At 40.1% G+C, this 16,017-nt stretch overlaps 1 protein-coding gene across 1 annotated transcript; it reads left to right on the plus strand.

Annotated features, from left to right (window-relative positions):
- Positions 1 to 231: 231 nt before the first annotated feature.
- On the plus strand, positions 232 to 7,379 carry LOC147863199 (uncharacterized). The gene is made up of 18 exons (XM_087321295.1): positions 232 to 503; positions 1,280 to 1,401; positions 2,378 to 2,472; positions 2,791 to 2,841; positions 2,931 to 3,006; positions 3,303 to 3,370; positions 3,515 to 3,688; positions 3,845 to 4,003; positions 4,079 to 4,154; positions 4,264 to 4,360; positions 4,456 to 4,546; positions 5,091 to 5,270; positions 5,383 to 5,505; positions 5,814 to 5,897; positions 6,008 to 6,192; positions 6,280 to 6,418; positions 6,606 to 6,665; positions 7,037 to 7,379. The coding sequence occupies exons 1-18, from the start codon at positions 247 to 249 to the stop codon at positions 7,349 to 7,351; spliced, it is 2,352 nt and encodes a 783-aa protein (XP_087177421.1). The 5' UTR covers positions 232 to 246; the 3' UTR covers positions 7,352 to 7,379.
- Positions 7,380 to 16,017: the final 8,638 nt, after the last annotated feature.

Here is a 16,017-nt window from a genome sequence, read left to right on the forward strand (position 1 = left end):
CTTTTTGTTTTGTCATCTCTTAGATTCCAACATCATATATTTATCTAATTCACACGCACACGCACACGCACACGCACACATACGCATATATCATATTTTATCTATTCTATCTATCTATCTATCCATCTATATCTAATACATATTTGTTTATCGAATCCTGTACAGTTGTTGAACCCTTAAAAGACAATATTTAAATTTATTACTACTACAATGGACAGCCAAGGCTCCTCCACCTCCTCTTTCAAGATGATGTTACCTGCTGCTCTTGCTCTTGGTGTTGGATTAGGTGTTGGAATGTCCACAACCCTTCAGAAATGGACCACTTACAACAACACTTCTTCTCTTTCTTCTCCTCCTTCTTCTCCTTCTTCTCCTTCTTCCTCTTCCTCTTCTTCTTCTTCTTCAGATGAGATATATCAAGTCCTGCAAATCCAGCTCTACTTGCAAGTTCTTGATAGCAGCAGTAATGATGTCACCTTCGACAAGTTTCCCTACTATCTCAAGTAACCACCATCTTCTCTTCTTATTAACAACTTTCCTTCTGTTAATCCCCTAGCCCCGCCCCGCCCTGCCCTGACAGTCCAGTCCAGTCCAGTCCTTCCCTTTCCTCATTCATTCATTCATTCATTCATTCCATGACACTCCTATCATCTCACGTGTGCAATGTATGTAACTCAATTCTTTGTCCCTAATTCTCTCCAGAATTACGCTGTGAAGTTTCTATATATATAACTTATTAAATCATTCATCTCTTTTTCTTTTCCCCGATCCATTGAAGCAAGCCACACCTAGTTCCGTGTTTAATCTTAATCGTCCAATTCTATTTTAAATCCTACATATTTCTTCCTGCCCTCCCATTATTTACCATCTGATTCCGATATACTCATTTCTATTTTTACGTCTTTCTGCATTTCCAACCACCCTCTTTGTTTTTCCCCTTCTGATCATGTGAAGTGTTTCTTCCGTAAGTTGTACCATATTTATTTCAGTACACTAAATTGTTTTGAGGTGTTACCTCATGTGATGTGATGTGATGTGATGTTAATCTATATATGTAATAATGGAGGTCACAAACTACATGTATGTTTTCACTGACATTTAGAGAATATGCATGACATTTTGTTTTCAACCCTAATAAGACCTTAAAAGAAAAAAGAAAAAAGAAAAAAAGTGTAATAGATATGGATGATTTGTGTATAACTTCCCTTTTGGTACCTAAAAAGACAGTAATTATATTTCTGTGGTGTGTTCTATGTATGGTGTGTGATTTGTGATGCAGTGAACAAACCAAGGTTCTTCTCACGAATGCAGCCTGTGTTCATTTGAAGCAACTGCAATACTCCAAATTCACTAGGAATCTGTCTCCTGCAAGCCGCACCATCCTCCTCTCTGGACCTCAAGGTGTTATTTCTTTTTATATATATGTATATTTTTTGAAATCCTAAAAATGCCCATATTTACTCCCCCCGAATGTCCCCCCAATATTTACAAAAAACGTATTCCCCTCCTGGGCTCCATTACCGTGTAGCAATTAATTGTTCAATAGAGCGAGTGAAATTTAATGACCAATACAAGATACTACAAGTGTACACATATATATGTATGTTGAATCACTGAATTAAATCAAAATAGCAACTCGTAGGAGCTGTAACTGGCTATGCGATCTCTCATTCTTTTTGCTAAGGAATAGGAGTGATACGTATGATCACACACTTTTATTTATGACTAGCTAGCTAGCTAGCGCTGCTAACCAACGCCCAGGAAATGCCAAAAGCTTCTATCTTCATTATTTCTCACGATTCCCATATGTCATTTTGAGCTTAACAGGACAGCCCTAAGTAAAAGGTTGAATCATACCCCTATTTCCTAAGAAAAATCTTATTAGAAAGGAGCTAGTCTTTTACAACCAACACCCCTCCCTACCTTTGTGTGTTGTTATTCAAAGAATATATATTTCTACGTTTTGTTTAACTTTTACAGATTGTGATCTTCAGAATAAGGCCACTATGGTTATTAGAGACTTTTCTTCTAACCTATAAGAAATGCACGGCTGTTCCTGTAAATAATGAAATGGTTAGGGGTATTTCTGGGCTGTTCCTGTAAATAATGAAATGGTTAGGGGTATTTCTACATATTTTAATCGTAACATTCCTGTGTGTCAACTAGACCGTTCTTATTTTGCACATAATTTTAATGTGAAGGTTCATAATATTAACAATTTATATCACACGTTTATTCATATCATTATGGACACATATTTTGCACCATCTTCTTCGATGTACAAAAACGTAATATGTATAAACGTAGATAATGAATCATATCTGTCTTCACGTGACTGATCTATATATTGTATATCTGTAACTTCAATATTTTGTAGGCACAGAAACTTATCATCAAATGCTGGCTAAGGGATTGGCTCATTCGTTTGGGGCCAAGCTTCTCATTCTGGATATCACTGATTTATCTCGCAAAGTAAGCTATAAGAGCTATTTAAATCTTAAAATTCCTGTACTTATCCCTTTCCTAACTGATTAGCAATCGTCTATTTGTTGGTATTTATCATAGTACCGAGTACTCTTCATTATCTATAGAATTTATATATATATATATATATAATTTTATTACAAGTGCTTAGTTCCGAGGTGATTTATGTATGTATATAACGTCTTATAGCAAGTGCTTCGAACTTTGATAAAAAAAAAGTTTTAAATAACTGGTGCTTTTAACTAGTTGATGATCAGAGCTTCATTTGTAACTGTGTTGTGATTCTCAACCCTCTCTGTACATTAGGTCCTGAGCAAATGTGGGAATCCCAGAGAATCGACAGATAGTTACTCCATGGTAATCTCCATGATTCATCAGCTGTTGCTAATTTCTAGCCATAGTAATAATAGATTTCTTAACTAGCGTTAATCATGATGAACTTTCAGATTACTAAGAATTTAGCCAATGGAGTGGCTGAACGCCTTGTTGGATTCTTTAGTAGTAGCCATGTCGCTTCATCAGGTATTGTGTTGCCGATCCTCATTGGTTTGTACAATATATATTCTAATTTCCATTTCCTTCAATTTTCAAGCTTAATATGTAATTTGTAATTGTTATTAGGTCTTAATTTGCCTACCAATGCGTCCCACCTAAAAAAGGAGGGTAAATCAGGTATAATCGAACTTAGGAACTAGGTGATACTTAGAATTAGAATCCAATATTTTGTCCTTCGATGCAGAATTTAGAATTGGAAGTAGCATTTAATTTCTTCTCATTTGACTGGGTACGTTAGCATCTGATCTCATCATTTGATGCAGATGCCACTCTTAAGAGGCAGAAGTCTTGGCCTTTTGGTGATAAGCTGCTCATTGTAGCAATATACAAAGTAAGCACAATACGTAACATCAATTTTTAATCTTTCAAAAGGAAGGTTTTTGAATGAGAATTAATTCAATTTTCAATCTCTGCATTGGAAATCTACTCTTTCTGATCATGGCTATTTTGAGTCAATCTCTGCATCTAATTACAGGTTTTGCGCAAAATTTCCGAATCAAGCCCTGCTATTCTTTACTTGCGAGATGTGGAGAAGCTCATTTTCAGAGGTTCCAACACTTTCTCCCTTCTACAGAAAATGATAAATAAGCTCTCAGGTCCAATTTTTATCCTAGGTTCTAGAGTGCTGGGGGGATCCTTTCATGACCAGGTAACATAATTTTTGCAGTCAGAAATTTGAAATACTTCAACAAATAATGTTACTATTTATGATAAAGCTTAAATAGTTCTAACAAAAATGTCGGAACTTAGTATTTTTGACTAATTATTAATAAATGATTGAGCTGAATAGGGGTTTTTATTTCAGATTGGCTCTATGCTTGATGAAAAGTTGGATGTCCTTTTTCCTTACAAGATAGATACAAAAGCTCCAGAAGATAGCACCAGACTTGTTGGTTGGAAAAGCCAGTTAGAAGAGGATATGAAGGCGATTCGGGGACAAGATAACAAGAATCATATATCAGAGGCACATGTTTTTAGTAGATTTCGTCCTTATATCTACAATGTTCAGGTTCCTGATAAATTGATACCTTCCATGCAGATCCTTGCAGCGAATGATGTTGTATGTGAAGACCTAGATTCTATTTGCTTTTCTGAATCACACTTGAGTGATGGATGTGAGTATGTTTGTTAATATGCATTTTAAAAAAAACTTAAATTGTTAAATTATTTTGCCAAACGTTCTACGATCATTAAATCTTGAATTTGTTTTTATTATTTTACTAGTGATCGAGGAAATTGTTGTTTCTGCTATATCTCATCATCTCATGAATACTGATAAGCCTCAGCATCGATCTGGAAGGCTAGTTATATCATCAAAAAGGTATTAATAATATATTCGTCATATATTAGAACGAGATAAATCCCAGTTTTAGTGATTTTCTCTTGATGTTATGTTTCCTTTTATCCTTTTGCTAGCTTGCTACATGGCTTGAGCTTATTCCAATCTGGTCAGCTAGATAAAAAGGATGCAAAAGCGAGCCTAGAATCCAATCCTGCCACATCGAAGGTATATATATATGTTTGCGAAATTTATCATAAGAAGGTATTGAGTGTGTGAGAATAATTTATTAGAGAAGTATATATCTAATTCTAGGGTTTAGTGTGGAGCTTTTGTATTGTCTGAATCGCTTAGTATTTACAGGTATCAAGTGAGTCAACTATAAAGGCGGAAATTAAAAGTTCACCTCAACCAGAAGCAAATGCAAACAAGAAATCAGACGCTGTTACTGATGGATCCTTAGGGAAAGGAGGGGACAATAATACAGAAAGCTTTGCCGCTAAGGTTCCTTCTTTATATTTGATTTTCTCATGTAGACTTTATCTAATTAACCTAATTATGTTTTTCCTGTGTAGATAAGGTTCCTTCTTTATATTTGATTAACTTGACATGTAGACTTGTCTAATAAACCTAACTATGTTTTTGCTGTGTGAATGTAGTCTTTATTGCTCATGCTCTTTTCTTTTTTTTGGCATAGTCCTGCAAATTGTCTAATAATTAACATGAGTTCTTGTTCGTGGTTCTAATTTTTCTGTGGTTTTTATGACTTTAGGAAACTGTGTCTGATAATGAGTTTGAAAAGCGTATTCGTCCTGCGATAATTCCTTCAGGAGAGATTGGTGTTAGCTTTCGAGATGTTGGAGCACTTGATGAGGTTAAAGATGTTCTGCAAGAGGTGGTATTGTTGCCTCTTCAACGTCCTGAACTGTTCAACAAAGGTGGATTGATTAAGGTAAAAGTAACTCTGGTCATTCATTCCGCTGGCTTTTTGTAAAAAATCTTTATCATTTGGTGTCTATCGTTTCATTGATAGCCTTTCATGATATTTTTCTCTTATTTTACAGCCATGCAAAGGTGTGCTGTTGTTTGGTCCACCGGGGACAGGTAAGACCATGCTGGCAAAGGCTGTTGCAACTGAAGCTGGTGCAAGCTTTATCAATGTTTCCATGTCAACTATCACATCTAAGGTATTTCACATCTTTAATTATTATTAGCCCTCTTTTTTATTTTTTGCTAGGTGCTCTGAGCTTGGAAAATGAATTTACAAAATCGTAACTACTTTGAGATGCATTGTAAATACTCTATATTGCTTTGTAGAGGCCAACAGTGCAAGGTCAAAGGGTGTATCGGTTTTGTAATATAATGTCCTATGACGCTTTCATTTTGTGTTTTAGCAAACAAAAGAGGTCTTCTGAAAATGCTGTGCCATTCGTTTTGACTTCTTTTTAAAGTCTCATGAATGAGTTACTGAAATCAGAGTTTATGTGCATGGTAGTGGTTTGGTGAAGATGAGAAGACTGTCAAGGCACTGTTCACTCTTGCTGCTAAAGTCGCTCCTACAATCATATTCATTGATGAGGTGATTGAAAAACACAACTTGTGTGGTCGAGTCCGAACAGTGTTTGTAAATATTTTATCTTGAAAGAAATACATTTAATTCTGCATTAACTTTGATTTAATTATCTGAAGGTGGACAGTATGCTTGGACAACGATCAAGGAATGGAGAACATGAAGCAATGAGGAAGATCAAGAATGAATTCATGGCACATTGGGATGGCCTTCTCTCTAAGTGTGGGCAGAGAGTCCTTGTTTTGGCAGCCACCAATAGACCTTTTGATCTTGATGATGCCATTATCCGTAGATTTGAACGAAGGTACAATTTAATAGATATATTTCTATACAAGTTTAATTGTCAAATTTTAATCCATAAAGTCAACAATTCTGCATTTTCATTTGATAGAATTATGGTTGGACTTCCCGACAAGAACAATAGAGAGAGGATTCTAAGAGCTATTCTTGAAAAAGAGACCGTGTCCCATGATCTTGACTATGATGAACTTGCAGTCATGACAGAAGGATACTCTGGGAGTGATCTGAAGGTGGGAGCTAATATTATAAGCAATCTTAAAGGTTTAGTAACTGAAATGTCTTGGGTTGATCATTCTGTTTAGTTAGCGATTAGGTTGTAGACATAATATTTTTAAAAGTATTTTAGATCTGTTTTTTATCCGTCTTCACATCCACCAATCTCTGACAATTGTTTCTGGCTGTTTTGATGTCGTTCAGAACCTCTGTACAGTTGCAGCGTACCGACCTTTGAAAGAATTGTTACATACAGAGAAGAAGGTAGACTCTTGTCTTGCACTTAGATATTATGGCTATATTAACAAGAGCACTCCGGCAAATTTATTCAAAGTCATGGAAATTAGGTAATTAGGGGTATATTAACGACATCACTCTAGCAAATTTATTCAAGTAATGGAAAGAAATTTTCAAAGTAACTTATAGTAGTCTAAGCAGCTAAGTAAGGAAAAGGAAATCCAATCATAATATGAGATGGAATATGTATAACCTAATCAACGAAATTAAATGAGAGATTGGATGCAGAAACGATAAGAAATTTTGATTCTTCAGAATGAATCATAGAAATAAAATGAGATGGCGAAATTTTATTAGCTGCCAGTAATTCCCTTCCCCCTACATAATCATCTATGCAGAGAAGTGGAAAGTCAACAGATCAAACACAAGTGAAAAAGGAAAGAGGAAAGCAAGGAGAGCTGTCCAATAATTGCAACAGTTCTACATTTGTAGAGGATAAAGACGACGATGAAGAAGAAGATAAGGAGAATGGTGGTGATGCTGGCGTGCTTTATTTGAGGCCATTGAACATGGAGGATATGAGGAAGGCAAAGAGTCAGGTTTCTAGTAGCTTTGCATCTGAAGGGGCAGGTATGAATGAGCTTAAATCATGGAATGAACTCTTCGGAGAAGGTGGAAGCCGAAGGAAAGAGCAGCTTACATATTTCTTATGATATGATTGATGGTTTTGGGTCATAATCTACACGAAACAATGATTTTGAGTTACTTGGTTGATATTCGAAGTATAGTAGTAAGAGTGTGAATGTAAAACCAGGATGAAAACAAAACCAAAAACAACTACAAAAAGAGCTTGGCAGAAACAAAATCAATATGAAAGAGTAGAGCTTGCTCGGCATCGTATGTTCTCGATATAATTTATTTGTTTTCTTAAAAAGACTCGACAGCTCCCTTTCATGCAGGGAAATATGTCCCAATCTTTCGGCTCCTCATGTATTCAATGGGAAGTTAAGCTTATAGTTTGAACTTTATTATTACATTTTCTATATATCAAATAACAGGGCTAATTGCTGAAACATTCGAGATATAAATAGTTCCAAGTAACGGTCATGGATGTCTTTGGAAAGATGTTATGGTATTTGCAACCCCATGAAGAGCCCTTGCATTAGCACACATGATGTGGAGTTTGCTAATGGAAGTAGAGAAGTGTGTGATAAAAGAGCTATCATTGTGATTGCCAAATGTTTGAAATTGCGTGAGTGAAGATTTTTGATAAAATCTTTCTGTGCTAAGTTATTTGTTTTGTAGATGAAAGTTATTGAAAATTTTAATCCCTCCCAAATAACATGGCTCACAACTCATATTATGTTTTTGGAGTAACTTCGTTGTGATTGAACAAACATATTTTAGATAAATGCCATACTATGTTTTTGGAGTAATTTCGTTGTGATTGAACAATATAACATATTTTAGATAAACGCCATACTATGTTTTTGGAGTAATTTTGTTGTGATTGAACAATATAACACATTTTAGGTAAATGTGAGGGAGCAATGAGGTGGTTCTATTTTTTAGTAAGAGAATTTTATTATTATTGTAACTCTATGATCCAATTGCTTCATCGCCTTATATAAAGTAGTCCTTATTATGCAATTTCTAGCAAATTGTTGGAATGGCCAAAGTCGAGTGAATCATCCAAGGTCGGTGGAACAAGTTTATCAAACCATGATGCACCACTTCATGGTTCATGTCTAGTGCTCGAACCTTGACAATCATTAATGTAAATTTCAATGCACCCTAAACCCTAAACTCATGCACACTACCATTTTATGAAGTTCCTAGTTGACCATCAATCTCCATTTGGTGGTGAGGCATTTGAGTGGTCGATCACGGTAGATCGTGAGTTGGTGATAGTTGGGTGGGATTTAGATCTGAACTTTCAGAATGTAATTTCTATCGTAATGTTTAGGTTGGACACATCCATTGTTTTGCATCATGTAAAGCCTATGCCACTAGTGACACAAATCTCATTCCCATGGAAGAATCACCCATTTACACCAATCTTCAAAGTTCGATTGTAATCCAAGAAAATTATGCGTTCAACAATGTGATTCACATTTGAAGAATGACTTGCCCTCCAAGAAAGTTGACATGAGGCATGCACAGTTGAGGCAACAAGCGATGACAAGATGCTAATGAAAAAAATGTGACTATCATAAACCCCATAAAACACCAACAAATGGCTAACAGATCAACCATATTGACCATAGCGTAGAATGACTAAGGCCAACAATTAATTAAATACGTGGAAGAGAATTTACCAATATTCCCTATTGCAACTCAATGTGGGTGCTACCAATAACTCCCCCATACTCTAACAAAGTGTTTTTCGTTTCATGCAAGGATCTCATATATCAAGGAGGAAAATTATACTCGAGGAAAAAAAGGAGAAGGAAGAAAAACATGTAAAAATTGGCGGCACACCAAAAACCCTCTATTTCCTTACTAATATCCACTATTGTTACATTTTTCACATCGTAACTATTTCATTTTTGACATTTCACACCATATGTATTAGGAATCGGCAACAATTCGATTCCAGGTTAACTAGTTTGGAAGTTTTCAAAATTGAACTGAAACTGATTAAGAATTAACCAATTGAGGAACCAGCTTGGTCCAAACCGGTTTCGGCTTGACCCTTGGCAAACCGAGCTCAAACCGGTTTGGGACACTCAAGCCTCAAAGAAGCCAACCAAACCTCCACACTGCCAAATTGTTTTAAAATGGTTTAATGTCTCGGTTTAGGCATGAGCTGAACCATTGCCAACTCCTAATTTGTAATAATCTCCCACTACATGTTAAAAACGGTGAATATGAGGAATGATTATAGAATATCTAGATCTCCCACCTAATGGCATGTTATATAGGTACATGAAAGAGTGTGTAATGTAAAGAACTAAGAAACACCAAGTGACAACAATGCTTCAACATCATATGGTAAGACTTTGTGAATGTGTCTCCAACATTTTCTCAAGAAACAACCTAATGGTCTCCAATAGCCACAAATTCCTAGATGATATTGCACTCCAATGTGCTTGGTCTTGACATGATAGATTGGATTCTTAGCCAAAGCAATGACACTCTAAGTATCACAAAGCAATCTAGGTACAAGCTAACGTGTGCCCATGTCACATAGTCTAGAGAGCCAAACAACTTCCTTACATGCCTCACTAGCTTCAAGATACTTTGCTTTTGTAGTAGATAGAGTAGTACATTCTTAAAGACGAGACATTGACCTACATGTTCTACTTCAGTGGGAGCATCTTTAGATCAATTTGTACATCACCTTATGTGAGTCCCCCTTTATATAATTCGTGCTCAACGAACGTGGCACGAGCTTATGGGCGAATGTAGGAGATGAGGCGAACATAGGAGATGTGGTGAATAGTCTAGAAAGCCATACAACTTCCTTACATGCCGTACTAGCTTCAACATACTTTGCTTTTGTGGTAGATAGAGTAGTGTATTCATAAAGACGAGATTTGCACCTGCATGTTCTACTTCAGCGGGACCACGAGGGAGAAGGTGATGTCATGTGAGAAGATTCTTTGATCAATGTTTATATCTCATTGTGTGATTCCCCCTTTATATAATTTGTGCTCAACGAACTTGGCATGTGCTGAAGGGCTGTTGAGAATCAAACTCAACTTCCCTAGTGTGGGAACACACCTTAGTATCTCAAGCGTGTGAACACCACACCTCCTAGTATATAGTAACTAGTGTGTAACACATATTTCATAAATAGTTAAGACTCTACCTCTTTCCCAAGAGACGGTTCTAGTGAGAGAACTTAGGGAGAAGGTGACTGACTATATAAGCATCGTCTCCTCCTCTTTGTAGTTGTTGGTTCATTCTTGCTTCTTGTTAATACAATTTTCTTGTTTTTTGTATACATTGTGTTCTCTCTCTCTCTCTCTCTCTCTCTCTCTCTCTCTCACACACACACACACACACACACCTCTTCTACTGCACAGAGTCACTCCCGATTCCTTACATGGTATTAGAGCGATTGGTAGCTTGATCCAAGTCCATCTATATGTGTTGTGCCAAAGCCCACGTTCACGAAGAACTAGTCGATGACTATAGCACCAACCTGCAGAGTTCGCATCACAGAGAAGAAGAAGAAGAAGAAGTTCAACATGAATACTCAGATGGGAAGCGCTCTTACTACCGAGAAACTCGACAGAAACAACTTCGCATCTTTGGAGTACAAGATGCACCAATACTTTCTCGGACAGGGCTATTGGAGCTATGTTGAGGGAGCTCAAGAAAAGCAACCCAACCCAGCACATGCCGACCACCCAGCTTGGGAGTAAGCGGTAAGTCGTATGCTATATTGCCTTGCATCATGCGTTCATGATCACATGCTCGGCTACATCGGAGAGGCCAAAACGTTGAAGAAGGCATGGGGAAACCTCGAAAACATATTCCCAGCCAACACGACTGCACGAAAGGTTCAACTTCGTCAAGAGTTGAACAACATACAACAAAAGGATATGTCAATCGACAACTACACCTTGAAGATCAAGGAGTTGTGCGACTCCCTCGGGTCAATCAATGTGAACATTGACGATGACGTAATGGTGCAAATATGCCTCGCAGGCCGAGCACCTCGGTTCAACGCCATATGGTCGACAGTCCTTGCGAGGAAGAATCCTCCTTCCTTCTTCAACCTCTAATCGATGCCACTAGTCGAAGAAAATCACGTCTGAATAAGAGGCAACAGATCAGATGGACAAATGTTGTACACAAGTTTGGACGGAGGAAGGGGACAAAGTTGTGAAAGAAGAGGCCAATTTGGCCAAGCCCAACATAACCAAGAACCACCCCATGAACACAACTTCTACTACTGGCGAGATGCTGCAAACGCACGAGGCAGAGCGTCTGGTAGAAGGGGGAGCAATCATGCCGGACCTAGCCGTCAAAACAATTGCGCCCAGTGCGGATACTGTGGCAAACTTGGCCATTACTAGGCAGAGTGTTGGAAAATGAAGAGTGAGTCAATCTTCACAAGGCCCCAACTCACCAACTACGCCTCCAACTCTGACTACAATGATCATGGCAGAATGCTTGTAATGAGGCACATAGTGAACTCAATGTCGGCCTTCAACACTTCCAACTCAGAAGATGTATGGTTTGTTGACTCGGTGCATCCAATCACATCACATCTCATACAGATTGGTTTCAAGAGCTACGAAAGCCCGAACAACCCGTCTATGTGGAAACTAGGGTTGACATGATTCACCCCATTTAACATGTCGGTAATGTCCCATTCAGCGAAAAGGGTAACCAGACCTACATCAAGAGCATCTTGCATGTTTCGACAATAACGAAGAATTTGGTCTCGATTGGCCAAATTGTGGAACAAAGCACGGAAGTTCAATTCAACGATGAAGGACACTTCATAGAAAAGGAAGGCTGAATTATCCCTCGCGGTCGAAGAGAAGGTTAGATGTTTATTCTCAATTCTGACGAGATGAAATCGGAAATGTTTGCCAAGGGCCATGGACCCAATGCCAACATAGAGTTCTGGCACAAAAGGATAGGTTCCATCAATCTCCAGAAGCTCAAAGGAATGCAGTTGAAAGGGTCATCATTGGACTCCCGACCTTTACTGAGAAGGAGATTGCAGGTGTATGCGAAGCCTACCAATTTAGCAAACAACATCGCCAACTGTTCCTGAAAGAGAGGAATGTGAGCAAAGGGATCTTGTATGTAATATATTCTGATGTATGGGAACCAACCCAAAGAGCAACATTCGGTGGTTGCTGGTATTATATGACATTTTTCGACAACTTCTCCAGGCACACCTAGATATTCCTTATGCGGTAAAAGAGTGAAGTGTTCTCACACTTCTAGAAATTCAAAAACAAAGTCGAAAAGGCAACCAGACATCATGTATGGTGCCTTTGATCGGAGGCTGGCAAAGGATACTTCTCCGACGCCTTCACAACATACCTTCGATAAGAAGGAATCCGAAGGGAGTTTACATGCCGACAGACATCTCAGTAGAACGTAGTAGCCGGACAAAAGAACTGACACATACTCGAGGTGGCAAGGGGGATGATGAATGAGAAACATTTGCCAAAATCATACTGACAGGCTGAAGTGGCGAAACGGTCTTCTATGTAATGAATCGTTGCACAACATCCGGAGTGCATGATATTACCCCCCATGAGAGATTTTATGGAAAGGAGCCGGATCCATCCTACATCATGATATTCAACTCGACCGTGTACATACATATTACCGACGAGAAGCGGCAAAAGCTTGATCCTAAGTCAGAGAAAGGTATCCTCGTGGGGTACTTGCTTGAACAAAAGGGGTATAAGTGCTTACCAAGAAGGTATGAGTGAGTAGCGACATCGTATTCGACGAATTGGCTTCCTCGTACACAATCGACTCAACTCCATCGGATCCGATCGAAACCAACTTCGACCTAGATTCAGAGGAGGATGATTGACTAAGGCTCACAACAAAGGAAAGTACTCAACCAGGTTGAGTGGATGACAAGAGCCTCGAAGATTCCAAAGCACGTCACAACCAAGTCCAAAACTGGACAAAGGGAAGGCCACAATGCCTGAGTACAAAGACTCAGATGGAAATGAATCGGCTCACTCACTTGACAATGAGTATGGTGGATTGGATGTGCCTATCGTGAGGACACCAAGAGCCAAGAAATTGTGCACAAAGATGAGTGAACAACCCCATCGGTCCACCCAAGAAAAGAACGCGGTTAGCCGATTCAGCTACAACGACTACAGGGCATATCATTAAGCATTCACGATGAAGGTGGCGACAGTTCGAGAGCTGGAAAGTTTTTCCGAAGCCACAAAGGACCCGCGATGGGTAGAAGCGATGAATGAGGAGATGTAAGCACTCTCCAAAAACGAGATGTGAGATCTCGTCCCCTCTTCACCCCATTAGAAGGCAATATAGCGGGTGCCGATGATACCATCAATTGGTATAAGGCCCAACTTGTGGCAAAGGGCTATGCGCAAATGCATGAGGTCGATTATGAAGAGACCTTTGCCTCGGTGGCAAAGATGACAACCATTTGAACTGTGATCACTCTTGTAGCTGGCAAAGGGTGGCACCTCCACCAAATGGACGTAAAGAACACCTTTCTTCAAGGCCAACTAGAAGAGGAGGTGTACATGGTACAACCGCCTGGTTTCCAGTCGAGCACACACCCACAAGTGGTATGCTGACTCAAAAAGCCTCTCTACGGCCTCAAGCAGGCACCTACAACCTGGCATTCGAAGATAACACAATATCTTCACCAAATCGGCTTTAAAATGTCCAAGTTTGACAATTCTCTATTCATCCGAAGCGACTCCAAAGGACAAGTATTTATCATAATATATGTGGATGAATTGGTCATTGGAGGAGAGCATTTAATAGGTATTGATCATATCAAAAAGCTTTTCTCTGGCCGTTTCGAAATGAAAGACATGAAGGAGCTCCATTACTTCCTAGGAATAAAAGTCATTCAAACTCTAGATGTCGTCATGATCTCCTAGCGACACTATATCCTCAATCTTATTTACAAGTTTGGGATGAGAGAGTGTAAGTTCATCGCCACCCCTCTCGATAGAAATCCAAAGCTAGATGTTGATTCGGCACAGAAGAGTGTGAGCCGACTTTCTATCGTCACCTAATTGGAAGCCTAATCTACCTCACCATTACTTAGCCCGACCTCAGTTACAAGGTCCGTCTCCTTAGCCAGTTTATGCAGACACCACGAAACATTCACCTGGACTATGTTAAACGAATGTTATGCTATGTGAGTGGAACCATGGATTATAGCGTCCTCTACAAATCGTCCCGTTATGTAGACAGGGACCTTCTTGCCGTAGACCGCCTTCCGGAGAGCTGGTGCCACAGTAAGCGCCTCTTTTAATCTCCGGATCGATTCCATATGTTCATCACTCCATTCGAATTTTTTCCCTTTTTTAAGCAATCCGTAGAGCGGTTCCGCGACGTGTGCATAGTGCGGCATTCAAAGGTGATAGAACGTGCATGCCCCCAGGAACCTCCGCACCTCCGTAACCGACTTGCATTTTTCCTTCATCGTGGAGATGGCCTCTACCTTTGCCCGAGACGGTTTCTGGCCGTAAGGCCCGCACAGGTGACCGACCACAAGGATCTCTTGCTGCCCGAAAGCCGACTTCTCTCCGAAGAGGGTGAGCCACGCACCCCCTAGCCTTTGCAGTACCTTCTCGCAGACGTCAATGTGGTGCGCCACGAATGTTCGGCATCCGTCCGGCCCAACCGTCTCATCCTTATCCTCCACCGGGCACCCCTTTATCGGTATATCATCCTGAATGCCATTGAGTTTGTCCCTCCCTACGGCAGGGTACACATGCGCACTAATCTGAGAGGTGTCCGCATCGTCGTGACATCCGTGCTATCCTCGGCTAGTTGGAATTGGTCGTACCCTGAGTATAGATCCCCGACCGAATAGATCGACCTCCCGGCGAAGGCCTCTACAAACCCGTCAATCGTCGGTCCGACTCCTGCGTTCCGACTGGTCACTTTATTGACCGGTTGCAGGTCCTGAATGAAACGCAACGTGCCATTCTTCTTAGGCACAGTAAACCACCAATTCGAGTATGGGGCACTCGACAGTTCGAGGATGACCATCTCCACCTTCTACTTTAGCATCTCCATCAGCTTCGGGATGTGAGCTCTGGGTATTAGAATAGGTTTGAGATTCCATCAGCTCAACGACCGTCGGGTCCACGCACCCAATCTCTCCTTGTGAGAATGTGAAGGCCTTCCCGTGCCTCCCAAGTATTCTCCGAAACCGTTCCTCCTCCGCCGGCAGTAGAAAGCCATCCCCACCAACGTTGAGCTCCCATAGCGTTGTGTTGGTGAACTAGTGTCCTATACCGGACGAATACCGTAGACTTGGGTCTGACGCGACCCCTTTCATCCATAACCCGCAGCCCTCCAGCAAGGGTGCAACGACTGGCCTCACCTTCCGGTCCACAGTCTTGTACCTCGTATGCACGCAGGCCGTCCGATCCGACTTGAGCCTTTCCCCAAAGTTAGTAATGATTCCGTACATCTCCACCGAGTTAACCGGAATCATTCGGTCTTCACTGAGGCCTTCATCGATCACCTTCCCAATTTCCCCGAGGGTCTCATCGAAAGAGACTGCCTCCACTGCGCCGCTAATTTCCTCATCGGGGGTGAGGACTCCACGTATCTTGAGTCGTTCCTCCGCTCACTTCTTCTCCTAGCCAATGATGTCGGCTATCATACAACCTCCGCTATTGGAGAACCAAAACTTCCGACCTATGGTACATGTGTGGGG

The sequence above is a fragment of the Azolla caroliniana genome, unplaced genomic scaffold, assembly GCF_043228905.1.
Source record: "Azolla caroliniana isolate FFs.n. ecotype wild unplaced genomic scaffold, voAzoCaro1.0.p SCAF_6, whole genome shotgun sequence".
NCBI classification, from domain to species: Eukaryota; Viridiplantae; Streptophyta; class Polypodiopsida; order Salviniales; family Salviniaceae; genus Azolla; species Azolla caroliniana.

Coding starts and splice junctions, on each gene's coding strand:
- LOC147863199 (XM_087321295.1), top strand. CDS start 247: ATGATGTTACCTGCTGCTCTTGCTCTTGGTGTTGGATTAGGTGTTGGA. Junction 5,271..5,382: donor ACAAAGGTGGATTGATTAAG/GTAAAAGTAACT, acceptor CTTATTTTACAG/CCATGCAAAGGTGTGCTGTT. Junction 6,419..6,605: donor ACTCTGGGAGTGATCTGAAG/GTGGGAGCTAAT, acceptor GATGTCGTTCAG/AACCTCTGTACAGTTGCAGC.